Source organism: Simochromis diagramma, unplaced genomic scaffold, assembly GCF_900408965.1.
Source record: "Simochromis diagramma unplaced genomic scaffold, fSimDia1.1 OVJJ01000205.1, whole genome shotgun sequence".
NCBI lineage: Eukaryota > Metazoa > Chordata > Actinopteri > Cichliformes > Cichlidae > Simochromis > Simochromis diagramma.
This window is the reverse complement of record NW_024386782.1, coordinates 18,343,168-18,363,749: the sequence shown is the minus strand read 5'-3', so window position 1 is coordinate 18,363,749 and position 20,582 is coordinate 18,343,168. Positions and strand designations below refer to the sequence as shown.

The 20,582-nt window shown below is 44.5% G+C and overlaps 3 protein-coding genes across 3 annotated transcripts; 1 reads left to right on the top strand and 2 right to left on the bottom strand.

Moving 5' to 3' along the window:
* Positions 1–331: 331 nt before the first annotated feature.
* Positions 332–1,111, bottom strand: LOC120722912 (GTPase IMAP family member 4-like; the record flags this gene model as incomplete). The annotated part of the gene is made up of 1 exon (XM_040014104.1): positions 332–1,111. A coding segment is annotated over one exon (609 nt), but the record flags the coding sequence as incomplete, so codon positions are not given.
* Positions 1,112–2,050: 939 nt separating this feature from the next.
* On the bottom strand, positions 2,051–5,303 carry LOC120722906 (GTPase IMAP family member 4-like). The gene is made up of 2 exons (XM_040014092.1): positions 5,043–5,303; positions 2,051–2,367 (listed from the first exon to the last, which is right to left on the bottom strand). The coding sequence occupies exons 1-2, from the start codon at positions 5,173–5,175 to the stop codon at positions 2,051–2,053; spliced, it is 450 nt and encodes a 149-aa protein (XP_039870026.1). The 5' UTR covers positions 5,176–5,303.
* Positions 5,304–5,629: 326 nt separating this feature from the next.
* LOC120722897 (GTPase IMAP family member 9-like) lies at positions 5,630–9,154 on the top strand. Its single transcript, XM_040014080.1, has 2 exons — positions 5,630–5,732; positions 7,896–9,154. Exons 1-2 carry the CDS (start codon positions 5,630–5,632, stop codon positions 8,900–8,902), a joined length of 1,110 nt encoding a protein of 369 aa, XP_039870014.1. The 3' UTR covers positions 8,903–9,154.
* Positions 9,155–20,582: the final 11,428 nt, after the last annotated feature.

Here is a 20,582-nt window from a genome sequence, read left to right as displayed (position 1 = left end):
ACATTAGAAGGAAATTCAATATGTCCACAGGATCTGCTGTGTGAAAACAGCGAGCTGTAAATGAAAAGAAAAAGCTTCAAAACTTCAGAAAGAAGATTGACAAATTTTACAGGAACCTCACATATAATTCCCAAAATATTACGACTTTTGAACTTGTTGCTATCTGCAACATCATGCTAGGAAGTCTAGACATGCAGGGAACTCTAAGAAAAAGTTTAAAACAATGGTACAATGATGCAGCGTGGCCGTCATGAGTTTCTATATGAAAAGATCCTGACTGTCATTCAATGCTTGGGTGTAAAAGTGGTTTTTAACATCTTCCAAAATTTTTTAACTCCTCCAACCACTGGATGGCCAACATTAAGTACGGTTTCAGCAGGTACTGTCAGAAAAAATAATGGATTAAACTCCTCAGCTTTATCTCTGGCTTCATTTTCATATCTGGACTGAATCTTGCGTCTTTCTTCCTCCAGTTCTCTCTCACATTTCTCCTTTAATTTCTTCATCTCCCATTCTCTCTCCTCTCCTCTCTCTTCCTCTCTGCCTCTCTCTCCTCCATCTCTCTCTTTCTCTCCTCATTCATCTCCTCTCTCTCCCTCTTCCTCTCCTCCTCTCTCTCCTTCCTCTCCCTCTCTCTCTCAGCCTGGAGTTGTTTATTGTATTTCTGCATCTCTTTCTTATATCTTTCCCGTATTTCTCTCTCCATTTTCTCCTTTTCTTTCTGTATTTCTTCTTCTTTCTCTCTCAGGATGCGTTGTTTCTCCTCTTCAATCGCCCTCTCAGCCTCTTGGAACATCTCGTTGGTGTAATGGCTTCCTCCGTTCTTCTGGACTATCTCTCTGATCTTCTGGATCAGCTCAGTGACCTGAGAGCGCTCCTTCAGTTTATTGTTGAAGACGTGGTACTGACCGTTACATCTGGCCACGAGTTCCTGCAGGTCTGAGCTTCCTTCTAAGAACTCTTCAATAGTGGTGCCTTCAAGTAGGTCTCCATGGGTAAAGAGAACCATGCTGTATTTGTCTGCATCAGCGCCAAAGATTTTTTGAATCTTTTGCACTGTCTGCTTTTCCTCTTCAGTGAATCTGCCCAGTCTGACGACCAGTGTTGGTGAAGTTATTTGAAAAAAGTAATCTGTAACTAATTACTGATTACTTCCCCAAAAAAGTAATCCCGTTACTTTACTGATTACTTATTTTCAAAAGTAATTAATTACTTAGTTACTTTTTAAAAACACGATTTACAACCTGAAGAGGTGGTAAAGCGATAGATCTTTCAGCCCAATTCTACTTTTTCTGCATAATCCATCATACAAAATGTAATCAAATGGAAAAGTCTCCTTTTTTAACTTGTTTTATCAGTTTTAATCTTTTAACTTTATGCATCAAGCAAAAATTTAATTATATGCAACATTCTCTGACTTGAATAAATTAGTTTAACATTTAAACCTATTTTCTGCACATTCCAGCACATAAAATAAAATATTTTTTGTGTTTACACTCAGTCTTTCAAATAGATGCAAGTAAAACACAGCAGAAAATAAATAAAGTCAAAGACTCAGCGGTCCTGTTGCTCTATTTTCACCTGTAAAGCAGGACTGAGGTAGGCGGAGCTTTACCCTGGTGCAGGTGTGCTGCGGTCAGTTGAAGAATCTGCGAGTTTCTCTGTGAATTTGCCATTACGTCGTTGCGCACTCGGTGCTTGTTTAGGGGTTTTTTTCGCTGTAAAAAGAAGTTTTCTTCCTACGCACAACGGACGCTAATGTTTTTGTCACTTTTTATGGAATCAAACTCAAAGTAAGGTCAGTACTTCCACGCTTTAAATGCTGCACGCTCATACTCTCTCCCACAATCGATATGTGATCCATTGTTGATCTGCACACAGCTGTTGTCACTAACGGCGCACTCGCTTATGTCACTGTCGTGAGACATTCTCGCAAAAATATCACGGTTTTAGTAACGCAGTAACGCAGCGTTCCTACGGGAAAGTAACGGTAATCTAATTACCGTTTTTGCAATAGTAATCCCTTACTTTACTCGTTACAAGTAACGCGTTACTGCCCATCTCTGCTGACGACCACCAAGAAGATATGGGGTCCTGGAGAAGCATAGGAGATACATTCACATATATTTTTCTGAGTTTCCTCTTCATCAACCCTGGTATCAAACAGGCCCGGGGTGTCAATGACAGCAACTCGATGTCGATCCACTGTAGCTTTTCCTTTGGAAGATTCTACAGTCATAGATTTGGGACTGAACTTGGAATAAAAACACTCACGGCCCAGAATAGTGTTTCCAGTAGCACTCTTTCCAGTTCCAGTCTTCCCCACCATCACAATCCTGATCTCATCATCGTTTGTCCTGCCAGAATCTGTGTAGAAAGATCAGAAAGAATACATGGCATGAAATACATTGTACTTATTATACATATACCTGATCATGCACCAGGTTTGGGGTTGGTATTTTAGGTTACAAATGTTCTGGTAGATGGTCAAAAGTTAATTCAACATCTACAGAGATGGGTCACAAGTCTCTATTCTGCTGTTGATCCTGTGAAATCAGAGTCATCCTCAGTAATGACCCTGACACTCTGCTATCAGGAAATGCAATTAATCCTTTTTTCTTTCGATATAATCACAGATGGCTTGTAAATATCACACTTATGAACCGTGTACCTATAATGTTACAGTGGATAACATATTTAATATCAGGAATCTTAATGGACATTCAAAAGTTATGACCTCTCTTCCACATCTCAGAGCAAAATTCACAAACTGCTGTCTCAGAGACTTGGTTAAATAAGGAGCAGGTTGACATGGTTAGAAAGGAGCACTATGGACAATAGTAATGACCAAAGGAGAACAGTGAGTCTTTGTTTTCCTATTGCCCATTATTATTACTTGTTATTATTATTAGCTAATGAAAATGTGGGCAGGTTGTGCAAAAGTAGTTTTTATTTTTTGTTCATTTTTGTATAATGGGGTAGGTCTTGATAAACATTAAGCTTCTACCTACTCCCTTTCAGACTTAAAACATTTATTTAAACCATCACAGGTCTGTGTCTAATACCGTATTTTCACGACCATAAGACGCACTGTACTAAAAGGCGCAGTCTCAGTTATGTGTGCCATTACTGTATTTAACACACACATAAGGCGCACTGGATTATAGGGCGCATACAAGTACCGTATGCGTATTTAAAAATAAAGCGGGAGAAAACCTGAGTTCGGTACCTTACTCACATTTCTATTACCGGTAATCGTCATCATCAACAACACACAAGCATACAAGTGTGCATATTTAAAAATAAAGCAGGAGCAAAACTGAGTTTGGTACTCACATTTTTATTACCAGTAATCGTCATCATCAACAACACACAAGCATACAAGTGTGCGTATTTAAAAATAAAGCAGGAGCAAAACAAAGTTTGGTACTCACATTTTTATCATCAATCAAACCCATCGAAGTCCTCATCCTCTGTGTCTGAATTGAACAGCTGCGCTAAATCTCCATCAAACATGCCAGGTTCACTTTCTTCACTGTCAGAGTCACTTTCCGTGCCGTGCGGCTCCTCGGAAATGATGCCGGCTTTTGCGAAAGCTCGAACAACAGTGCCAGCAGACATGTTAGCCTAAGCATCTACAATCCATTGGCAAATTGTGGCGTAACTCGCCCGGCGCGGCCTTCCACTCTTGGTGAAACTGTGGTCTCCATCGGTCATCCATCGCTCCCAGGCCGCTCGCAGCCTTACTTTGAACGGGCGGTTCACATCGATGTCCAGCGGTTGGAGTTCCTTTGTCAGGCCTCCCGGAATGACAGCAAGCTCACAGTTCATTTGTTTCACTAGTTTTTTCACATCGGCTGTGAGATGGGCACGCATAGAGTCACAGATTAAGAGCGATGGTGATGCGTGGAAAAAACCACCTGGTCTCCTTACATACACCTCCCTCAGCCACTCTTTCATCATTTCCTCATCCATCCAGCCCTTTTCATTTGCCTTAATGATGATTCCTGCTGGAAACTTCTCTTTAGGCAAAGTCTTTCGCTTAAAAATCACCATAGGCGGCAGTTTCTGTCCATTAGCATGGCAACCAAGCACAACAGTAAAAGAAGACTTTTCATACCCTGTTGTGCGTATCGCTACCGTGCTGGTCCCCTTCTTCTCCACAGTGTGACTCACCGGGATGTCAAAAGTGAGCGGGACCTCGTCCATGTTTGTGATGTGGCTGGGCTGGATGTTTTTGTCGCCGATGTGTTTGCTGCAGTAGGAGCGGAAGATGGCCAGCTTTTCCTTATAATCCGCTGGAAGTTGCTGCGCTACCATAGTCCTGGTCCGGATGGAAAAATGGCACCGTTTCATAAAACGAAAGCACCAAGACGGACCTCCTTGGAAATGTTCAATGTTCATCTCTTCAGCTAGTGAAACTGCTTTTAGCCGAATGGTGACCGTCGAAACGCTTCTCCCGCTCGTTCTTTGCTCGATGATCCACCGCTCGAGTCTTTCCTCCAACTCGGGCCACCTCGCCTTATGTCCGCGGAAACTCAGCTGCGTTTTCTTGACCTGCCGGAGCTTGTTTTCTAGCTTCCTCCATTTGCGAACCATCGATTCGTTAATCTTAAATTCTCTCGCCGCTGCTCGATTTCCATGTTCCTCCGCGTAGCTGATGGCCTTCAGTTTAAACTGTGCTTCGTAAGCGTGTCTCTTTGCCATTTTCAGGGTTGTTAAAACAACGATGTCCTGCATAACGCACATACCTGTTCTTTTATACAGGTATGTGCGATAAAGTCAACGTACACACTTCACCCTTTAGCGTTCTCATGGTGTTCTCTACTATGTCCTCATTACAACACACAGGGCGCACTGCGCTATAGGGCGCGCCGTACTTTTTGAAGAAAATCTAAGACTTTTAAGTGCGCCTTATGGTCGTGAAAATACGGTACTAACGTCAATGATCTTGTTTCTGTTTCTGTCTTTCTATCTTAGTTTTAAAGTTTTAAATGATCACTGTTGTAACTCTAGAAAACATGACTAACATGATGACTTACCGAACTTGCCAGCCATGCTTGGGTTGTAATTGCTTCTGTTGATGTTCAGTCCAAACAGTGTTGTGTAGCCAACAGAAGTGGAGCAAGAAGTGAAAGGCAAAGACTGTGCTGCAGCTTCTTCAACAAGCAGCATGAGCTAAACCACACCTACAACTGACTCTACTGAGCACAGAGTGAAAATGAAATTATAGTTTGGCCCCGTTATTTCCGTTACAAGCTGATTGTTCTAAAACCGGACATGGACTCAAATGTATTCAGAAATCAGCATCTGTCTGCATTAACTACTATGTGAATATTTTTTTTTGTTCTTGAATATTGTTCATTAAAAATGTTAATTTTATTAAAAATATTTTGAGATTATAAGATAACATTTTGCAAATGTTAATGTTTTGCAAGAACTGCTTTGTGCTGCAGTGTCTGTACTTCTAAAAAAGTGTTGCTGTTTCTTGTAAATGGGGATGGGGGGGGGCAGGGGTCTGGCTTTGCACATCAGATAAATTTGAGTTTGGTGCACAAATCAAAAAACGAAACTGAAAGCAAAAGAAATCTATATTAATCTGTGCAGCAGTGCTTGCTATTCAGAAATAATGCTGCAGTTTCTTGTAAATGATTTTGGGAGCAGAAAGCAAAGTCTGAAGAGTGAATGCAGTGACTTCCTGTACCTGCAGGAGGGCGGTGGTCCTCAGTGCTGTAGTAAATAACCAGGACATAAAACAGTGCACCTGAAGGACCTGAAACAGAAAATAGATGTTCATAAGATCCAATTTTTGTTGAGTTTTTCATTAGACTTTGAAAGTAAGCAGAGCACATTACTGTTTTCACACTTATATTTGTTCATGAATAGAACCAAAAACATCAAAATAAATAAATATAAACAGTTACTAAAGCTGCTTTACTGCTAAATACACATGCAATGTGTGCTTGTAATGCACAGGACTAATCAGACTGACTGAAACATCATTCTAGCACATCAGTGCGTTGAATCAAAGTGAAGTGCTAAGTCTATGAATGTAGCCTGTTCTAAAGGGAAAGCTATATATCTGTCTGATACCAGGCCTTCCTTGGATAAAATCACAAAGGTGCATCCCTGTGTATCTCCTAAGCTTCTCCATGACCCTGTATCTTCTTGTATGCTCTCAGATGGGCAGATACACTGAAGAGGAAATGCACATGGTGCAAAGAATTCAAGAAATCAACATGGTTATCCAGCTTTATACAAAAACCCTTATAACCAGTGTTGGTCAAGTTACTTGAAAAAAGTAATCAGTAACTAATTACTGATTACTTCCCCAAAAAAGTAATCCCGTTACTTTACTGATTACTTAGTTTCAAAAGTAATTAATTACTTAGTTACTTAGTTACTTTTTAAAAACACGATTTACAACCTGAATAGGTGATAAAGCGATAAATCTTTCAGCCCAATTCTACTTTTTCTGCATAATCCATCATACAAAATGTAATCAAATGGAAAAGTCCCTTTTTAAAACTTGTTTTATTAGTTTTAATCTTTTAACTTCATGCATCAAGCAAAAATTTAATTATATGCAACATTCTCTGACTGGAAGAAATTTGTTTAATATTTAAACCTATTTTCTGCACATTCCAGCACATAAAATATTTTTTTTGTGTGTTTACACTCAAATAGATGCAAGTAAAACACAGCAGAAAATAAATAAAGTCCTTTGGTCTAGCGGTCCTTTTGCTCTATTTTCACCTGTAAAGCAGGAGTGGGGTAGGTGGAGGTTTACCCTGGTGCAGGTGTGCCGCAGCAGTCAGTGGAAGAATCCGCGAGTTTCTCTGTGAGTTTCCCATTACGTCGTTGTGCACTCGGTGCTTGCTTGGAAGTTTATGGGGGTTTTTTCGCTGTAAAAAGAAGTTTTCTTCCCACGCACAACGGACGCTAATGTTTTTGTCACTTTTTATGGAATCAAACTTAAAGTAAGGTCAGTACTTCCACGCTTTAAACGCTGCACGCTCATGCTCTCTCCCGCACTCGATATATGATCCATTGTTGATCTGCACATAGCTGTTGTCACGAACGTTGCACTTGCTTACGTCACTGTCATGAGACATTCTCGCAAAAAAAAATCACGGTTTTAGTAACGCAGTAACGCAGTGTTCCTATGGGAAAGTAACGGTAATCTAATTACCATTTTCTCAATACTAATCCCTTACTTTACTCGTTACTTGAAAAAAGTAATCGGATTACATCTCTGCCCATCTCTGCTTATAACTGGAAAAATACCACAAAAATTTTACTTTCACTCTGTGTCCAATGCAGTTAATTGTGAGTGTGAATTGGTTGATATGTTCTGTTAAAGAGGGTGCAGAAAAGTCTCTGACTTTCACTTCTGACTTGAGACCAGAAGAAGTATCTGCATTGCACAATTTAGGACAGCAAACTTGGTAAGTCTTCATGTTAGTAGTGTGTTTTTAATGTTACAGCAGTGATCAGGCTTGAATAATTAAATTTTAGACAAGCCCTGTGGAGAAAGTCTTTTGTAGAAAGCAGCTGTAGCTGTAGCTTTGAAAATCACTTTGAAATAACTTTTAACCCTCTAATCCTAGCTTCAAACTCCAATCCCAACACTATGATTTAGGATTTTATATGTATGTGAGGTAAATTTAAAAAAACAAAACAAAAAAAACCAATCAAAATGATGATTAATAACATACATACACATCACTGATCATGACTATGACCTCACAGAATTAATAGTTGTGACACATCTTCTTGGGTATCTGCAAATTTTTGCAATCTAGAAAAATCTATGCCAAAACTTAGTTGATGTTCAGAATGTATTTACAGCTTGATATAGATCCTAGTTCATTATTTCTCATTTTTCTACACAGGTCCTGGCAGGACAAAGGACGTTGAGGTCAGGATTGTAGTAGTGGGAAAGACTGGAACTGGAAAGAGTGCTACTGGAAACACCATTCTGGGTCGTGAGTGCTTTGAATCCAAGTTCAGTGCCAAATCTATGACTGTAGAGTGTTCAAAACGCAAAGTTAAAGTGGATGGGCAGCAAGTTGCTGTCATTGACACCCCAGGGCTGTTTGATACCAGGGTTGATAAGAAGAGAACAACTAAAGATGTATGCCAGTGCATCTCCAATGCTTCTCCAGGACCCCATATCTTCTTGGTGGTCGTCAGACTGGGCAGATACACTGAAGAGGAAATGCTGACGGTTCAGAAAATTCAAGAAGCCTTTGGCCAGGCAGCAGACAAATACAGCATGGTTCTCTTTACCCATGGGGACCAACTTGAAGGCACCACTATTGAAGAGTTCTTAGAAGAAAGCTCAGACCTGCAGGAACTCGTGGCCAGATGTAACGGTCAGTACCACGTCTTCAATAATAAACTGAAGGAGCGCTCTCAGGTCACTGAGCTGATCCAGAAGATCAGAGAGATAGTTCAGAGGAACGGAGGAAGCCACTACACCAACGAGATGTTCCAAGAGGTTGAGAGGGCGATTGAAGAGGAGAAACAACACATCCTGAGAGAGAAAGAAGAAGCAATGCGAGAAAAAATAGAAAAAACGAAGAGAGAAATACGGGAAAGATATAAGAAAGAGATGCAGAAATACAACGAACAACTCCAGACTGAGAGGGAGAGGAAGAGGGAGAGGGAGGAGAAAGAATGGGAGATGAAGAAGTTAAAGGAGAAGTGTGAGAGAGAACTGGAGGAAGAAAGACGCAAGATTCAGTCCTGGTGTGAAAACAAGGCCAGAGATGAAGCTGAGAAGTTTAATCCATTATATCATCTGATACGAATCGGTGAAGTAGTCGCCGATGCTGGCAGGAGGATTTTTGAAGAAATCAAACAACTAGAAAGGGCAATTTTTAGCCTGTTCAAATAAAAACATGAACATCACTGAAGTGTTGGTAGTAGAGTAGTAGAGTAGTATAGTATAGTCTCACACTGCCATCTACTGTTCTGTATTAGATCTAAGTTCAAACTGGTTAAAAATGTGTATTAGTAACATTAAATAAAGAAACACACACTTGTGTTTGATTATCAGTGACTTCTGTTTTCCCTATTGAACTAATGCTCTTGTTTATTTGTTTTCTGCATATTAATATTAATTACAACACACTTACCAGATTTTATTATAATCCTTCTATCATTGGTTTAGTTTTCACTTTGTCAACAAGGTATTCCTTTCATGGATTTTGTTGCTGAGTTATGCCCCTGGAAAAAAAACTGTTTAAATGCTGAGCTGAACTTGAAGTAAAGATATAATGATAAAATTAAACCCCAGAAAGTTGATTCTGTTCATCTGAACGTAGTGTTTTCAGTGGGAGAAACATTTCTTCACTCATCCAAGTGACTTCTTCATTCTCACATGAAATGCAGGTTTCCCCAAATGAAACTAGCACCTCTGGGAAATTAAAGTAAACCTTTTTGTGAACCAAAACATTTCTGTCCGCTTGAAGTCTAACACTGAATAAACTCTGGACACCCTGAATCAGTCAAATTTATATTGAATGCTTTTCTTTGCCATCTCACTGTGAGCTACTGTGAGTTTTAGCCAGTTTTACAGCTTTCTTCTCTTTTCTTTGTTTGGTTTTGCAACAGTATGTTTTTGTGTGGATAGCCAGTATGTATTTTATCATGCAAATATTTATAATGTTTCCAATTTTATTGATCTGTTGAAACCAACCAAACTTGAGGACAAACGACACATTTACAACACAACACAACGCCACATATATAGGACACAAACAACGCCACACATTTCCCTACATTTTTGTTTATTAATTATGCAACACACTAGTTTCAGGACCCTATAACCAGAGCTGTCTCTCCGCCGTACATTTTCTTCTCTTTACTTCAAATTCAAATTCAAATTTTATTTGTCACGTACACAGTCATACACAGTACGATATGTAGTGAAATGCTTGGACAACTGCTCGTGACCTAAAGAAAACAAAAAAAGGAAAGGCTATGAATAAGATAGGGAAATAATATGAAAATTAAAAAGGGTAAATTTAACTAGGAAGGAATAAAATATAAATTAAGGTTAAAAATGAAATAACTGTACAACACAAATTAGAATGAAGGGTAAATTTAACTGGGAAGAATAAGATAAAATATACAAATTAAAGTTGAAAATAAAATAACTGTACAACAAAATACACAATATAGAACTATATAAGAATGTATGAAGAAATCTAAATATAAATAATATATACACAATAACAGCAGCTGTACAAGTATTAACCGGAAATGAAGAATATAGTGGACCAGTGTGTGCAAAAACAAAGTCCAGAAAGTCCAGTGTGTGTGTAAGAACTGTATGTGTGGGTCAGTACGGTGTGGTGGTGTGATTGAGAGACCGTATCGCCTGCGGGAAGAAGCTCCTCCTCAGTCCTCTCTGTGTTGGTCTTCAGGGAGCGGAATCGCTTCCTGACCTCAACAGAGAGAACAGTCCGTTGTTGGGATGGCTGAGGTCCTTCACGATCTTCCTGGCCTTGGTCCAGCACCGCCTGCTGTAGATTGAGTGCAGGTCAGGGAGCTCGGAGCGGATGGTGCGCTCAGCTGACCGCACAACCCTCTGTAGAGCTCGTCTGTCCTGCATGGTGCTGTTCCCGAACCAGGTTAAGATGTTTCCCGCCAGGATGCTCTCTATGGTGCACGAGTAAAAGTTCCTGAGCACCTTGGAGGGCAGTTGGAAGTCTCTCAAGCGTCTGAGGTGGTAGAGACGCTGTCGGGCCTTTTTCACCACGGTGTTGATGTGACAGGACCATGACAGGTCCTGCGTGATGTGAACTCCGAGGTATTTGAAGCTGTCCACTCTCTCCACTGGGCACTCGTTGATGACGGGGGTCTGGTAGTTCCTCTCCTGCTTTGTGCTGAAGTCCACTATCAGCTCCTTTGTCTTACTGACGTTTAGAAGGAGGTTGTTCTTCTGGCACCAGTTCTCCAGTTCTCTACTTGCAAAAAAAAAGATGTGTTTCCATTTTCCTCACCCGTCTAAGCGAGACACACAGCGTACATCATTAGCCACAAACACACAACTATGGGCATGCTAAGATTTGTCACATGGAATGTGCATGGAGCTGGCTCTAGGGAAAAAAGGTTAAAAATACTTAACCAACTTAAAAAATTACAGGCAGACGTTGTTTTATTACAAGAAACCCACATGCCTGTCACAGGTTTGAATAAACTTAAAACACCTGAGTTTCGTAATGTGTTCTCAGCCTGTTATAATTCTACACAAAGAGGAGTAGCACTTCTAATACATAAAAATATTAATTTCACAGTACTCGATACAGTTATAGATCCAGAGGGCAGATTCCTAATCGTCAAACTATCTATACTTAACCAAAAGCTAGGTATTGTAAGTATATATGGTCCAAATGTTGATGACCCCTCATTCTTCCACGGTATTTTTAGTACACTCTCCGAACACCTAGATTGCACAATTGTTCTTGGGGGAGACCTCAACCTGGGACTAAATGAAGAACTGGATAGGCTCAATACAGCAGGAACTCAGCGTAATTGGCAGTCCACAAATATAATCAAACAGTATATGAGCGACTTTGGTCTTTGCGATGCATGGCGCTCCCTTCACCCCAACAGTAAGGAATATTCTTTCTTCTCATGTCCATCACTCCTACTCTCGTCTGGATTATTTTCTGGTCAGCAGCTCACTGCTGAGTAACATTTCAGACACTGAGATTCATCCTATAGCTGTCAGCGATCATGCTCCTGTATCTTTAACACTAATACAGATGAATAATACTACACCAAGAAAAAACTGGAGATTTAAAACATCACTGCTCAAAGACGAAGAGTTTATCAAATACTTTAAAAAAGAATGGACTCTATATTTAGGCTTTAATGACATTCCTGGAACATCAGCATCTGTCCTCTGGGAAGCAGAGAAAGCCGTGATGAGAGGTAAAATAATCTCTTTCTCATCACATAAGAAGAAAGAAGAAAACAAAAAAATTCAGGAACTAGAAAAAAACATCAAATCCTTAGAAAAAGCCTACGTGTCACACCAAGATCAAGAAATATTAAACAAAATACGCAAGACAAAACTAGAATTAAATGAAATTATTAATAAAAAGACTAAATTCTTAGTACAAAGACTTCGCCTGCAAAATTATGAACACGGTAACAAATCCGGACAATTTCTTGCTAACCAGTTAAAAATCAATAAAGAAAAAACAACTATATGTGCTGTTAAAGATTTATCTGGGAATACAATATATGATCTTAAAAAAATGAACAAAATTTTTAGGGATTTCTATGAAACTTTATATACACCACAAATAAACCCATCTAAAAACGAAATTGATCAATTTCTCGACAACATAACTCTTCCAAAATTATTATACACCCAAGCAATGGCACTGGATTCGCCACTGACGCCAGGTGAACTCCAGGAAGCTCTGATAAGTATGCCCAATAATAAGGCTCCTGTCACGGTTTGCCGGGGCAAGCCGTGTGGAATATGAAATAGGACCCAAAATGCGGCAGCTCTGGTGCAGATGAATGTTTATTTACAGGGGTGTGAGTACAAACAGCGGTGGCGACACAGTTCGGGGGTCCGACCGTGCGGACGGCAACGGCGGCGACGTGGACACAGTTCGGGGGGCCGACCGTGCGGACGGCAACGGCGGCCACTCAGGCGATGGTGGTCCGGGGGACGACCGCGCGGAAGGCAGCGGCGGCGGCGAAGGAGACGACGGAGCAGGTCCGGGGGCCGACCGCGCGGAAGGCAGCGGCGGCGGCGAAGGAGACGACGGAGCAGTTCAGGGGGCCAGCCGCGCGGAAGGCAGCGGCGGCTCCCAAGTGTCAGGCGTACCGGCCGAGGCTTGGAGGGCACCGGACCAGGCGACGCTGAAGCAGAGGCTGAGGCTGGACCAGGCGCAGCAGAAGCACAGGCAGAGGCTGGACCAGGCGCAGCAGAAGCACAGGCAGAGGCTGGACCAGGCGCAGCAGAAGCACAGGCAGAGGCTGGACCAGGCGCAGCAGAAGCACAGGCTGGACCAGGCGCAGCAGAAGCACAGGCTGGACCAGGCGTAGCAGAAGCACAGGCTGGACCAGGCGAGGATGAAGACTCTGATGAAGCCGGACCAGGCGAAGCACAGGCTGAAGCTGGACCAGGCGAGGCTGAAGGCTCTGAGACTGGACCGGGCGAGGCTGATGATGATGATGCTGCAGCAGGCGAGGATGATGATGCTGCAGCAGGCGAGGATGATGAGGCTGCAGCTGGCGAGGATGATGAGGCTGCAGCTGGCGATGAGGCTGCAGCTGGCGATGAGGCTGCAGCTGCTGCTGGCTGGACGGGCTCCTCGGGCCCTCCAGCTGACGATGAGGCTGGACGGGCTCCTCGGGCCCTCCAGCTGACGAAGCAGGAGGCTGGACGGGCTCCTCGGACCCCCCAGCGGAGACACAAGACAAAGGCCGGAGCGGTCCCTCGGACCCTCCAGCGGAGACACGAGACAAAGGCCGGAGCGGTCCCTCGGACCCCCCAGCGGAGACTAGAGACGAAGGCCGGAGCGGTCCTACGGACCCTCCAGCAGAAGTCACCACTAAGCCAGCAGTCATGGAGTCCTCTGGCAAACACGAAGGCAACTGGCGACGCACTGAGCACTGGCTCTGCCCAGGCAACGCTGACATGGTGCAGTTCTCAGGTGGCTGCATAAACTTCAGGGGTCCAGAATCAGCCGGGAACTGAGACCTAGCCTCTGGGGAAGCCCTGGAGCGGCAAACTGTGCCAATGGCGGCTGAACCATGAAAAGCACCTTGAGTTGGAATTAGACTTTCTCCCTGCATGGAGTGAATGAGTGAAACCGGTAATGCTGGAGCCAGAGCTACTGGGGCCTGCGCTACAGGCGGCACTGGAGCTACTGGGGCCTGCGCTACAGGCGGCACTGGAGCTACTGGGGCCTGCGCTACAGGCGGCACTGGAGCTACTGGGGCCTGCGCTACAGGCGGCACTGGAGCTACTGGGGCCTGCGCTACAGGCGGCACTGGAGCTACTGGGGCCTGCGCTACAGGCGGCACTGGGGCCTGCGCTACGGGTGGCACTGGAGACTGAACTGAGGGTGGCACTGGAGACTGAACTGAGGGTGGCACTGGAGACTGAACTGAAGGGGACACTGGAGACTGAACTGAAGGGGACACTGGAGACTGAACTGAAGGAGGCACAGGAGACTGAACTGAAGGAGGCACTGGAGACTGAACTGAAGGAGGCACAGGAGACTGAACTGAAGGAGGCACAGGAGACTGAACTGAGAGGAGCACTGGCTGCGGGGGAGCTAACCGAGCTGAGAGTGGCTGCGGGGTAGCTAACCGAGCTGAGAGTGGCACTGGGGGAGCTAACCGAGCTGAGAGTGGCTGCGGGGGAGCTAACCGAGCTGAGAGTGGCTGCGGGGGAGCTAACTGAGCTGCCGGTAGCTGCACAGGCGATAAGCAGCTCGCGTTGACATCCGCCACACAAAACGCAGCCCCTGAATGAACAGTCATGCAGTCCGAAAATGAAAAAGAGTCCTCACTCACCACAGCCGGCGATTTAGAAGCCCGAACGTCCGGCTGTGGGGTGGCGCGCTTGCGGCGCGATCGGCGTTTCCTCCCCGCAGATGGCTCCGACGGGCCGGGCAAGATCACATCCGGCGAGTCGGGCAGCGAGGCAGGAGCGGCTGAGAGAAGGTGCGGTGTGAGCCGGAGAAAAGCCTGCATGGTCGGAGGAAGCGACTGCAGAAGCCATGGCAGGCCAGAAAAGAGCCGTTGTAGCCGACTTTCCACGGCACGACGAAGCTCCTCTGGAGGGTTCTCTAGCCATAGCCCGAGGAGAATCTCCACATTGTACGCAATGTCGTCCTGGAGCACCTCGGACGGATTCACTGCCGCTGGGTCCATGGTGGCTGGTTCGTACTGTCACGGTTTGCCGGGGCAAGCCGTGTGGAATATGAAATAGGACCCAAAATGCGGCAGCTCTGGTGCAGATGAGTGTTTATTTACAGGGGTGTGAGTACAAACAGCGGTGGCGACAAAACATGAAACCGGAAACCTAAACTGGGTAAACTAATAAGACAAACCAGAATGAGGATGCAGGGAGGTCCGGAGAAATACATACAGGGAGACGCAGGGAGACCGAGGGGAAACGACACAGACGAACCAGCGATTACCAAGACAGAAAATACAACTTAAATACACTCAGAGAACACAGGGAGATTACACACAGGTGGGAGACACAGCTGGGAGTGATTAACATGACGAGACCAGGGAGGCAAACTGAAAACACTCACATAAGACGCAGACCTTCACAATAAAATAGGAACACACGGGGGGGAACAGGGTAAACACCAATTAGAGAACAGAACCAAAATCGCGAAGAGAAAACACAAAACGCTGGGTCAAAAGGACCCAGGATCATGACAGCTCCAGGTCCAGACGGTTTTCCAACAGATTTTTACAAAGAATTCTGGCCAATTCTGGCACCAGTTTTTCACAGGATGTTGCAGGAAATCAAAGAAAATGGTAGACTACCACCAAATATGAACTCTGCAAATATTAGTCTCTTACTAAAACCAGGCAAAGACCCTGTATTTCCTTCAAGCTATCGTCCAATATCCCTTATTAATGTAGACCTTAAAATAATCTGCAAAGCTCTCTCAAAAAGATTAGAGAAAATAACCCCCCTTTTAATTCATCCTGACCAAACTGGTTTCATAAAAGGTAGGCACTCATCAACAAATACACGTAGATTACTTAATTTAATAGACTACTCATGCAGTAAAAACATTGAAACCATAATATTCTCTTTAGATGCAGAAAAAGCATTTGACAGAGTTAACTGGAAATTTCTATTTGCAACTTTACACAAATTTGGTTTTGGATCCTCTTTCATAAACTGGTTAAAAATATTATATAACTCCCCAACAGCTTGTATCAGAACAAATGACCAAACATCCTCCAGCTTCTCTCTCCTGAGGGGCACCAGACAGGGATGCCCACTCTCCCCTTCACTGTTTGCAATTTTTATTGAGCCACTAGCAGCAGCAATTAGACAGGCTACAACAATTAAGGGCATAAAATGTAGGAATGTAGAACATAAAATCCGCCTTTATGCGGATGATGTGTTACTTTTTCTCCAAAATTCACAAACCAATCTCTCTGGGGTAATTACATCGATAAATTCTTTCTCAAGTGTCTCAGATTATTCAATTAACTGGTCAAAATCAATAGTTCTTCCAATTAATTGCTCCTTCCATAATTCTTCTCCTTCCCCACTGCAATCTGGAAATATAAAATATTTAGGTATTAATGTCTCTCCTAAACTTTCAGAATTAACTAAATTAAACCACATCCCACTTTTAGACAGTAGAAGGCGATCTGGCTAGATGGAGATCTTTACCCATATCACTCATGGGAAGGGTCACCGCTATACAAATGATGGTCATGCCAAAAATAAACTATTTATTTTCAATGATCCCAAATAAGCCATCACAAGATTGGTTCAGATCTCTAGACTCGTATATTTCTAAATTCCTTTGGAAAGATAAACTCCCACGTATCAGCTTAAAAACACTACAAAAGACCAAGGATAAAGGAGGATTAGATCTGCCTAACTTCAATCACTATTTTTTAGCCAACAGGCTTCAGTTCATCTCTAGATGGTTTAAACACACCCTCTTAGATGAACCTTGGATAGATGTAGAACAGGCACTATGTAATAACCTAGAAATTTCAGACCTACCATTTATCAGCTCAAACATCAAACGACATGAATGCTTTAAAAGCATCAATATCAGCTCTTCTCTGACAGCATGGTGGGAGTTTCTAAAAATTACAGAGTCTTCATTAATCCCATGCAAACGTACACCTATCTGGAACAACCCTGACATATTACAAAACAATAATATGATAAACTTTCCAGATTGGAATTGCAAAGGAATTAAATACTTGGAACAGAAGGAACAGACTTTATTTCGTTTGACAGACAGACAGACTAAACATAAATTTAATCCCAGTGAAGCTGAATTACAAACACCACCAAGTGTGGTACAATTTTTTAGTCTAAAACCCCCCAAATTATTGTCTAAAATATACAGAACACTTTCTAAAATAGATGAATCAATATCCCTTCCTATTGCAAAATGGGAAGCAGATTTATCGATCAGCTTAGACCCAAACCTTTGGTCTCAGATATGCTTAAAAACCTTTCAATGGATCAGAAATCCCAGTTTGCAATTAATACAATACAAAATTTTACACAGAGTGCACTATACTGGTCATAGGATGTTAAAGATGGGCTATACGCCTTCCAACAACTGCTCACACTGCACAGGAAATACACCGGACAATTACATCCACGCTCTTTGGTTCTGTCCACCAGTTCAGAAATTTTGGCGTGAGATTTGTGAAGACTTATCAAAGTGTCTGAAATGTAACATTCCAGCCACCCCTTTAGTATGCTTGCTGGGCAACTTGGATGAGGTCACTGCAGAAATAAACACAGCCCACGTTGTTTTTACGGCCCTATGCATTGCCAAGAAAATGGTCCTCATTAACTGGAAAAATAAAAATAATCTTAATTCTAACCAATATAAAAACCATCTAATAGATCACATTAGTCTTGATACAACCAATCACATTTGATCAATCCCTTTGGGCTCCTTTGATCGGCTTCATCACCTAGTGGGGGTGGGGGGTCATGGTTTGGTCCTGCCTTCGCTATTGTGGTTGATATGGGGGTATGGAAGACCTTAGGGCGTCTGGGGAGTCCCTAGGGATGTTTCCCTGGAGGGCCTAACCCGGGGGATGTGGCCATGACCTGGTTAAGGGTTCTGGGGGCTCTTAGATGGTGTTTTCCTTGTGGCTGCGTGCAGCAGAGATGGGGGAGGGTCTGTGCTGGCGGACGTTGGTCACTGGCCTGGTAGCCTGGCTGCCCCTGGGTGGGTCCGGGACAGGCGTGGAGGCTTGGGGGTCTGGTGGTGCTCCGCCCCCCGGTCTGGGGTGCTGGCTGGGCCTTGGGGGCTTGGGTCCTGGCTGTTGTGTCGCCGGAGCTGTGGGCGGGTGGGTGCAGGGGGGCTCAGCCTGCATCGGCCCAACTAGGGGGCTCTCTAACTGGTGGGGAGGTTGTTATATCTTTGCAGGTGGTCTCCTCTCTACAGGAGCTCACTCTGCAGGTGGGGGGAGAGATATAGGAGAGGTGGAGAAAGAACTCAACCTGGGTGTCTATTGTCTTGTGTAGTTTGTGAGATGATTGGATGATGGGGTGGGTGCAGTTTTCTCTGGGGTGGAGTCGGGTGGGCTGCCCCGGACTCTGTGGGGCTGGGCGGTGCTGCTGCTGCGGGCCCCGCTCCAGATGGGCCTGGGCCCCCTTGCCCTGATGGGTCCCAGAGTGTGGGGGTGCCTGCTGGGGTCAGCGGGGGAGCTGGCCCCAGGGAGGGGCCGCTTGCCCCTCCCTTTCTTTCCTCCCCATCCTCAGCTGCCTCCCTATTCCCGCTCTGCCACACCCACCCACACACGCAGGGCTTGGGGTGCAGGTATGTCACCAAGGTGCAGGGGAGGCACTCCCCCTCTGTCCCCTCCTGGCCGCCTGTGCCTCAATTTTATTCTGCAACCTAGACATCCACATTACTCACACTCTCACATAACACATACATGTAGGGCCTTGGGTGTGGGCACGTTTTACAGCATCCAGAGGATGGTCGGTGTATTCCAACCCGCCTCTGGCGCTGGTGCCCTACCCTCAATTTTAAATGCATATAGACGCTAAGGGTTTTCAGGAGGAGCCGTGCTGCTCTCTGAGAGGAAGCTAGTACCATGCTCTCCTGTGTTTTAAATGCACTTTAGAACAGCACACAGCAACACTACATATGAGCGGGCGTAGGGAGGTTTGGGGTCTTCACTCACCCCGGTTCTGTTAGCCGTCAGGGCTGGGGGGCTGGGAGAAGGTGCTGGCCGTCAGATTGGGGTCTGGGATGCGGGGCCTCCCTGCTACTGCAGATAAGGAGGTGGTCCGCTTGCCTCCACCCCAGAGAGAAGGGTTACATCTCCTGGGTTTAGGTGCGGCTTGCCCCTCTGGGGGCGGGGGTACCTGGACCTGGGATATAGAGTATGTTTGGGGAGTGCGACTGTCTGTGCAGTGTCTATTTGTGTCTGTCTACACGTTGGGTGAGTGCCAAGTATTTGGTTGTGCATATGGGGTGGGAATGCACGTTTGTGTCCGCGTGCGCCTGTTCGTCTTAGACTCAATCTCTCTGGGTACATCGCAGGCCCTCCAAAGTTCGGAGGCCTATCTCCCCTCACCACACTCCCTGCCAGTGGCTGATGCCCTCAGACGTTGGTGGTCCTTGTCGACTGGGGCTGGGTGCTCATGTATTTACCGGCTCACTCCTGGTGGCCGATTGGCGGGGCCTGGCGCCTGTGGCCCGGCTGGGCCCCTTCCGGGGGATGGGATGCCCTCAGGCCTCTGGGCCTGAAGCTCGGTCCTCTCTGGCACAGCTGGCTGCCGGCAGAGCCCGCGGGCACACCACTGCAACCCCCTCTGGCCTCTGCTCCGTAGCTGCTGGGTGACCTCTCGTTTGGGGCTCTACTCAGCTCTTCCCAGGAGGGTGGCACGGTTCCCCCCCTTTTGGTGGTCCTCCTCGGGTCCTTGTACTCTGGGGCCTCTGGATATCTGGGGCCTGGATCTCCTCCATACCTGCTTCATATCCTGGGGGATGGGGCTATGGCTCCCCACACTCCCTAGCAGATCGTTACATGGAGAAACCTTTGGAATACAAGCATGCTGATCCACATAGCACACAGGTGTACACACGGGTGTTCACAGTCGCGGACTACACCTTTCTTGGCTGCTGCCTCAAAGCACATTGTGCGCTGTCTATCTTGCGTGCTGCACAATATCGTTTAATATTTAGTATCTACTGTTATCTACTGCTAGCTAGTTTATTGTGATGGTGCTGTTTTTATTATGTTGCTCTTTTTTTGTTTGCTTTCTCTTCTGGTTTTTTTCTCCATACAGGTGATCCAGGTGTTTTGTTTGTTTTTTCTTTCTTTCTCCCCCCCTTTCTCACCGTCTCTTCTCCCCTCTGGTTTTCTTTCTCTCCCTCTCTTTCTTTCATTCTTTCTCCCTGTCCTATCCCCCAGTCATGGCTGTCCCGTTTGTAGAAACCGAAAATAAAATAAATTCATAATTATAATAAAGGTCAATCAAATGGACCAATATGGCAAGGCCATGATGATCCACTTGGTAAAATAAATCCGCTTGGCATCTTTCTGATGGCTAAAGATCCAAACGGGACACAAAAAAAGAGAAAAAAAAAGACATGACATGTTAAAATCCAGTGGCACCAAGGCATCATACAATAAAATAATGTGATTAATACATAAGTAAAAGAAATTCCTATACAGCGCCATCAGTTGGAAACAACAAAAATTAGTAAAGTGTCATAAAGTACAACAGTAAAACACCACTTCTTCACCTTTGTCCCTCTAAAACAAAAAGACAACTTACTTCATAGTCAGTCCAAGATTATTTATTAAATTATTACTGATTATTTGGTTCCGCA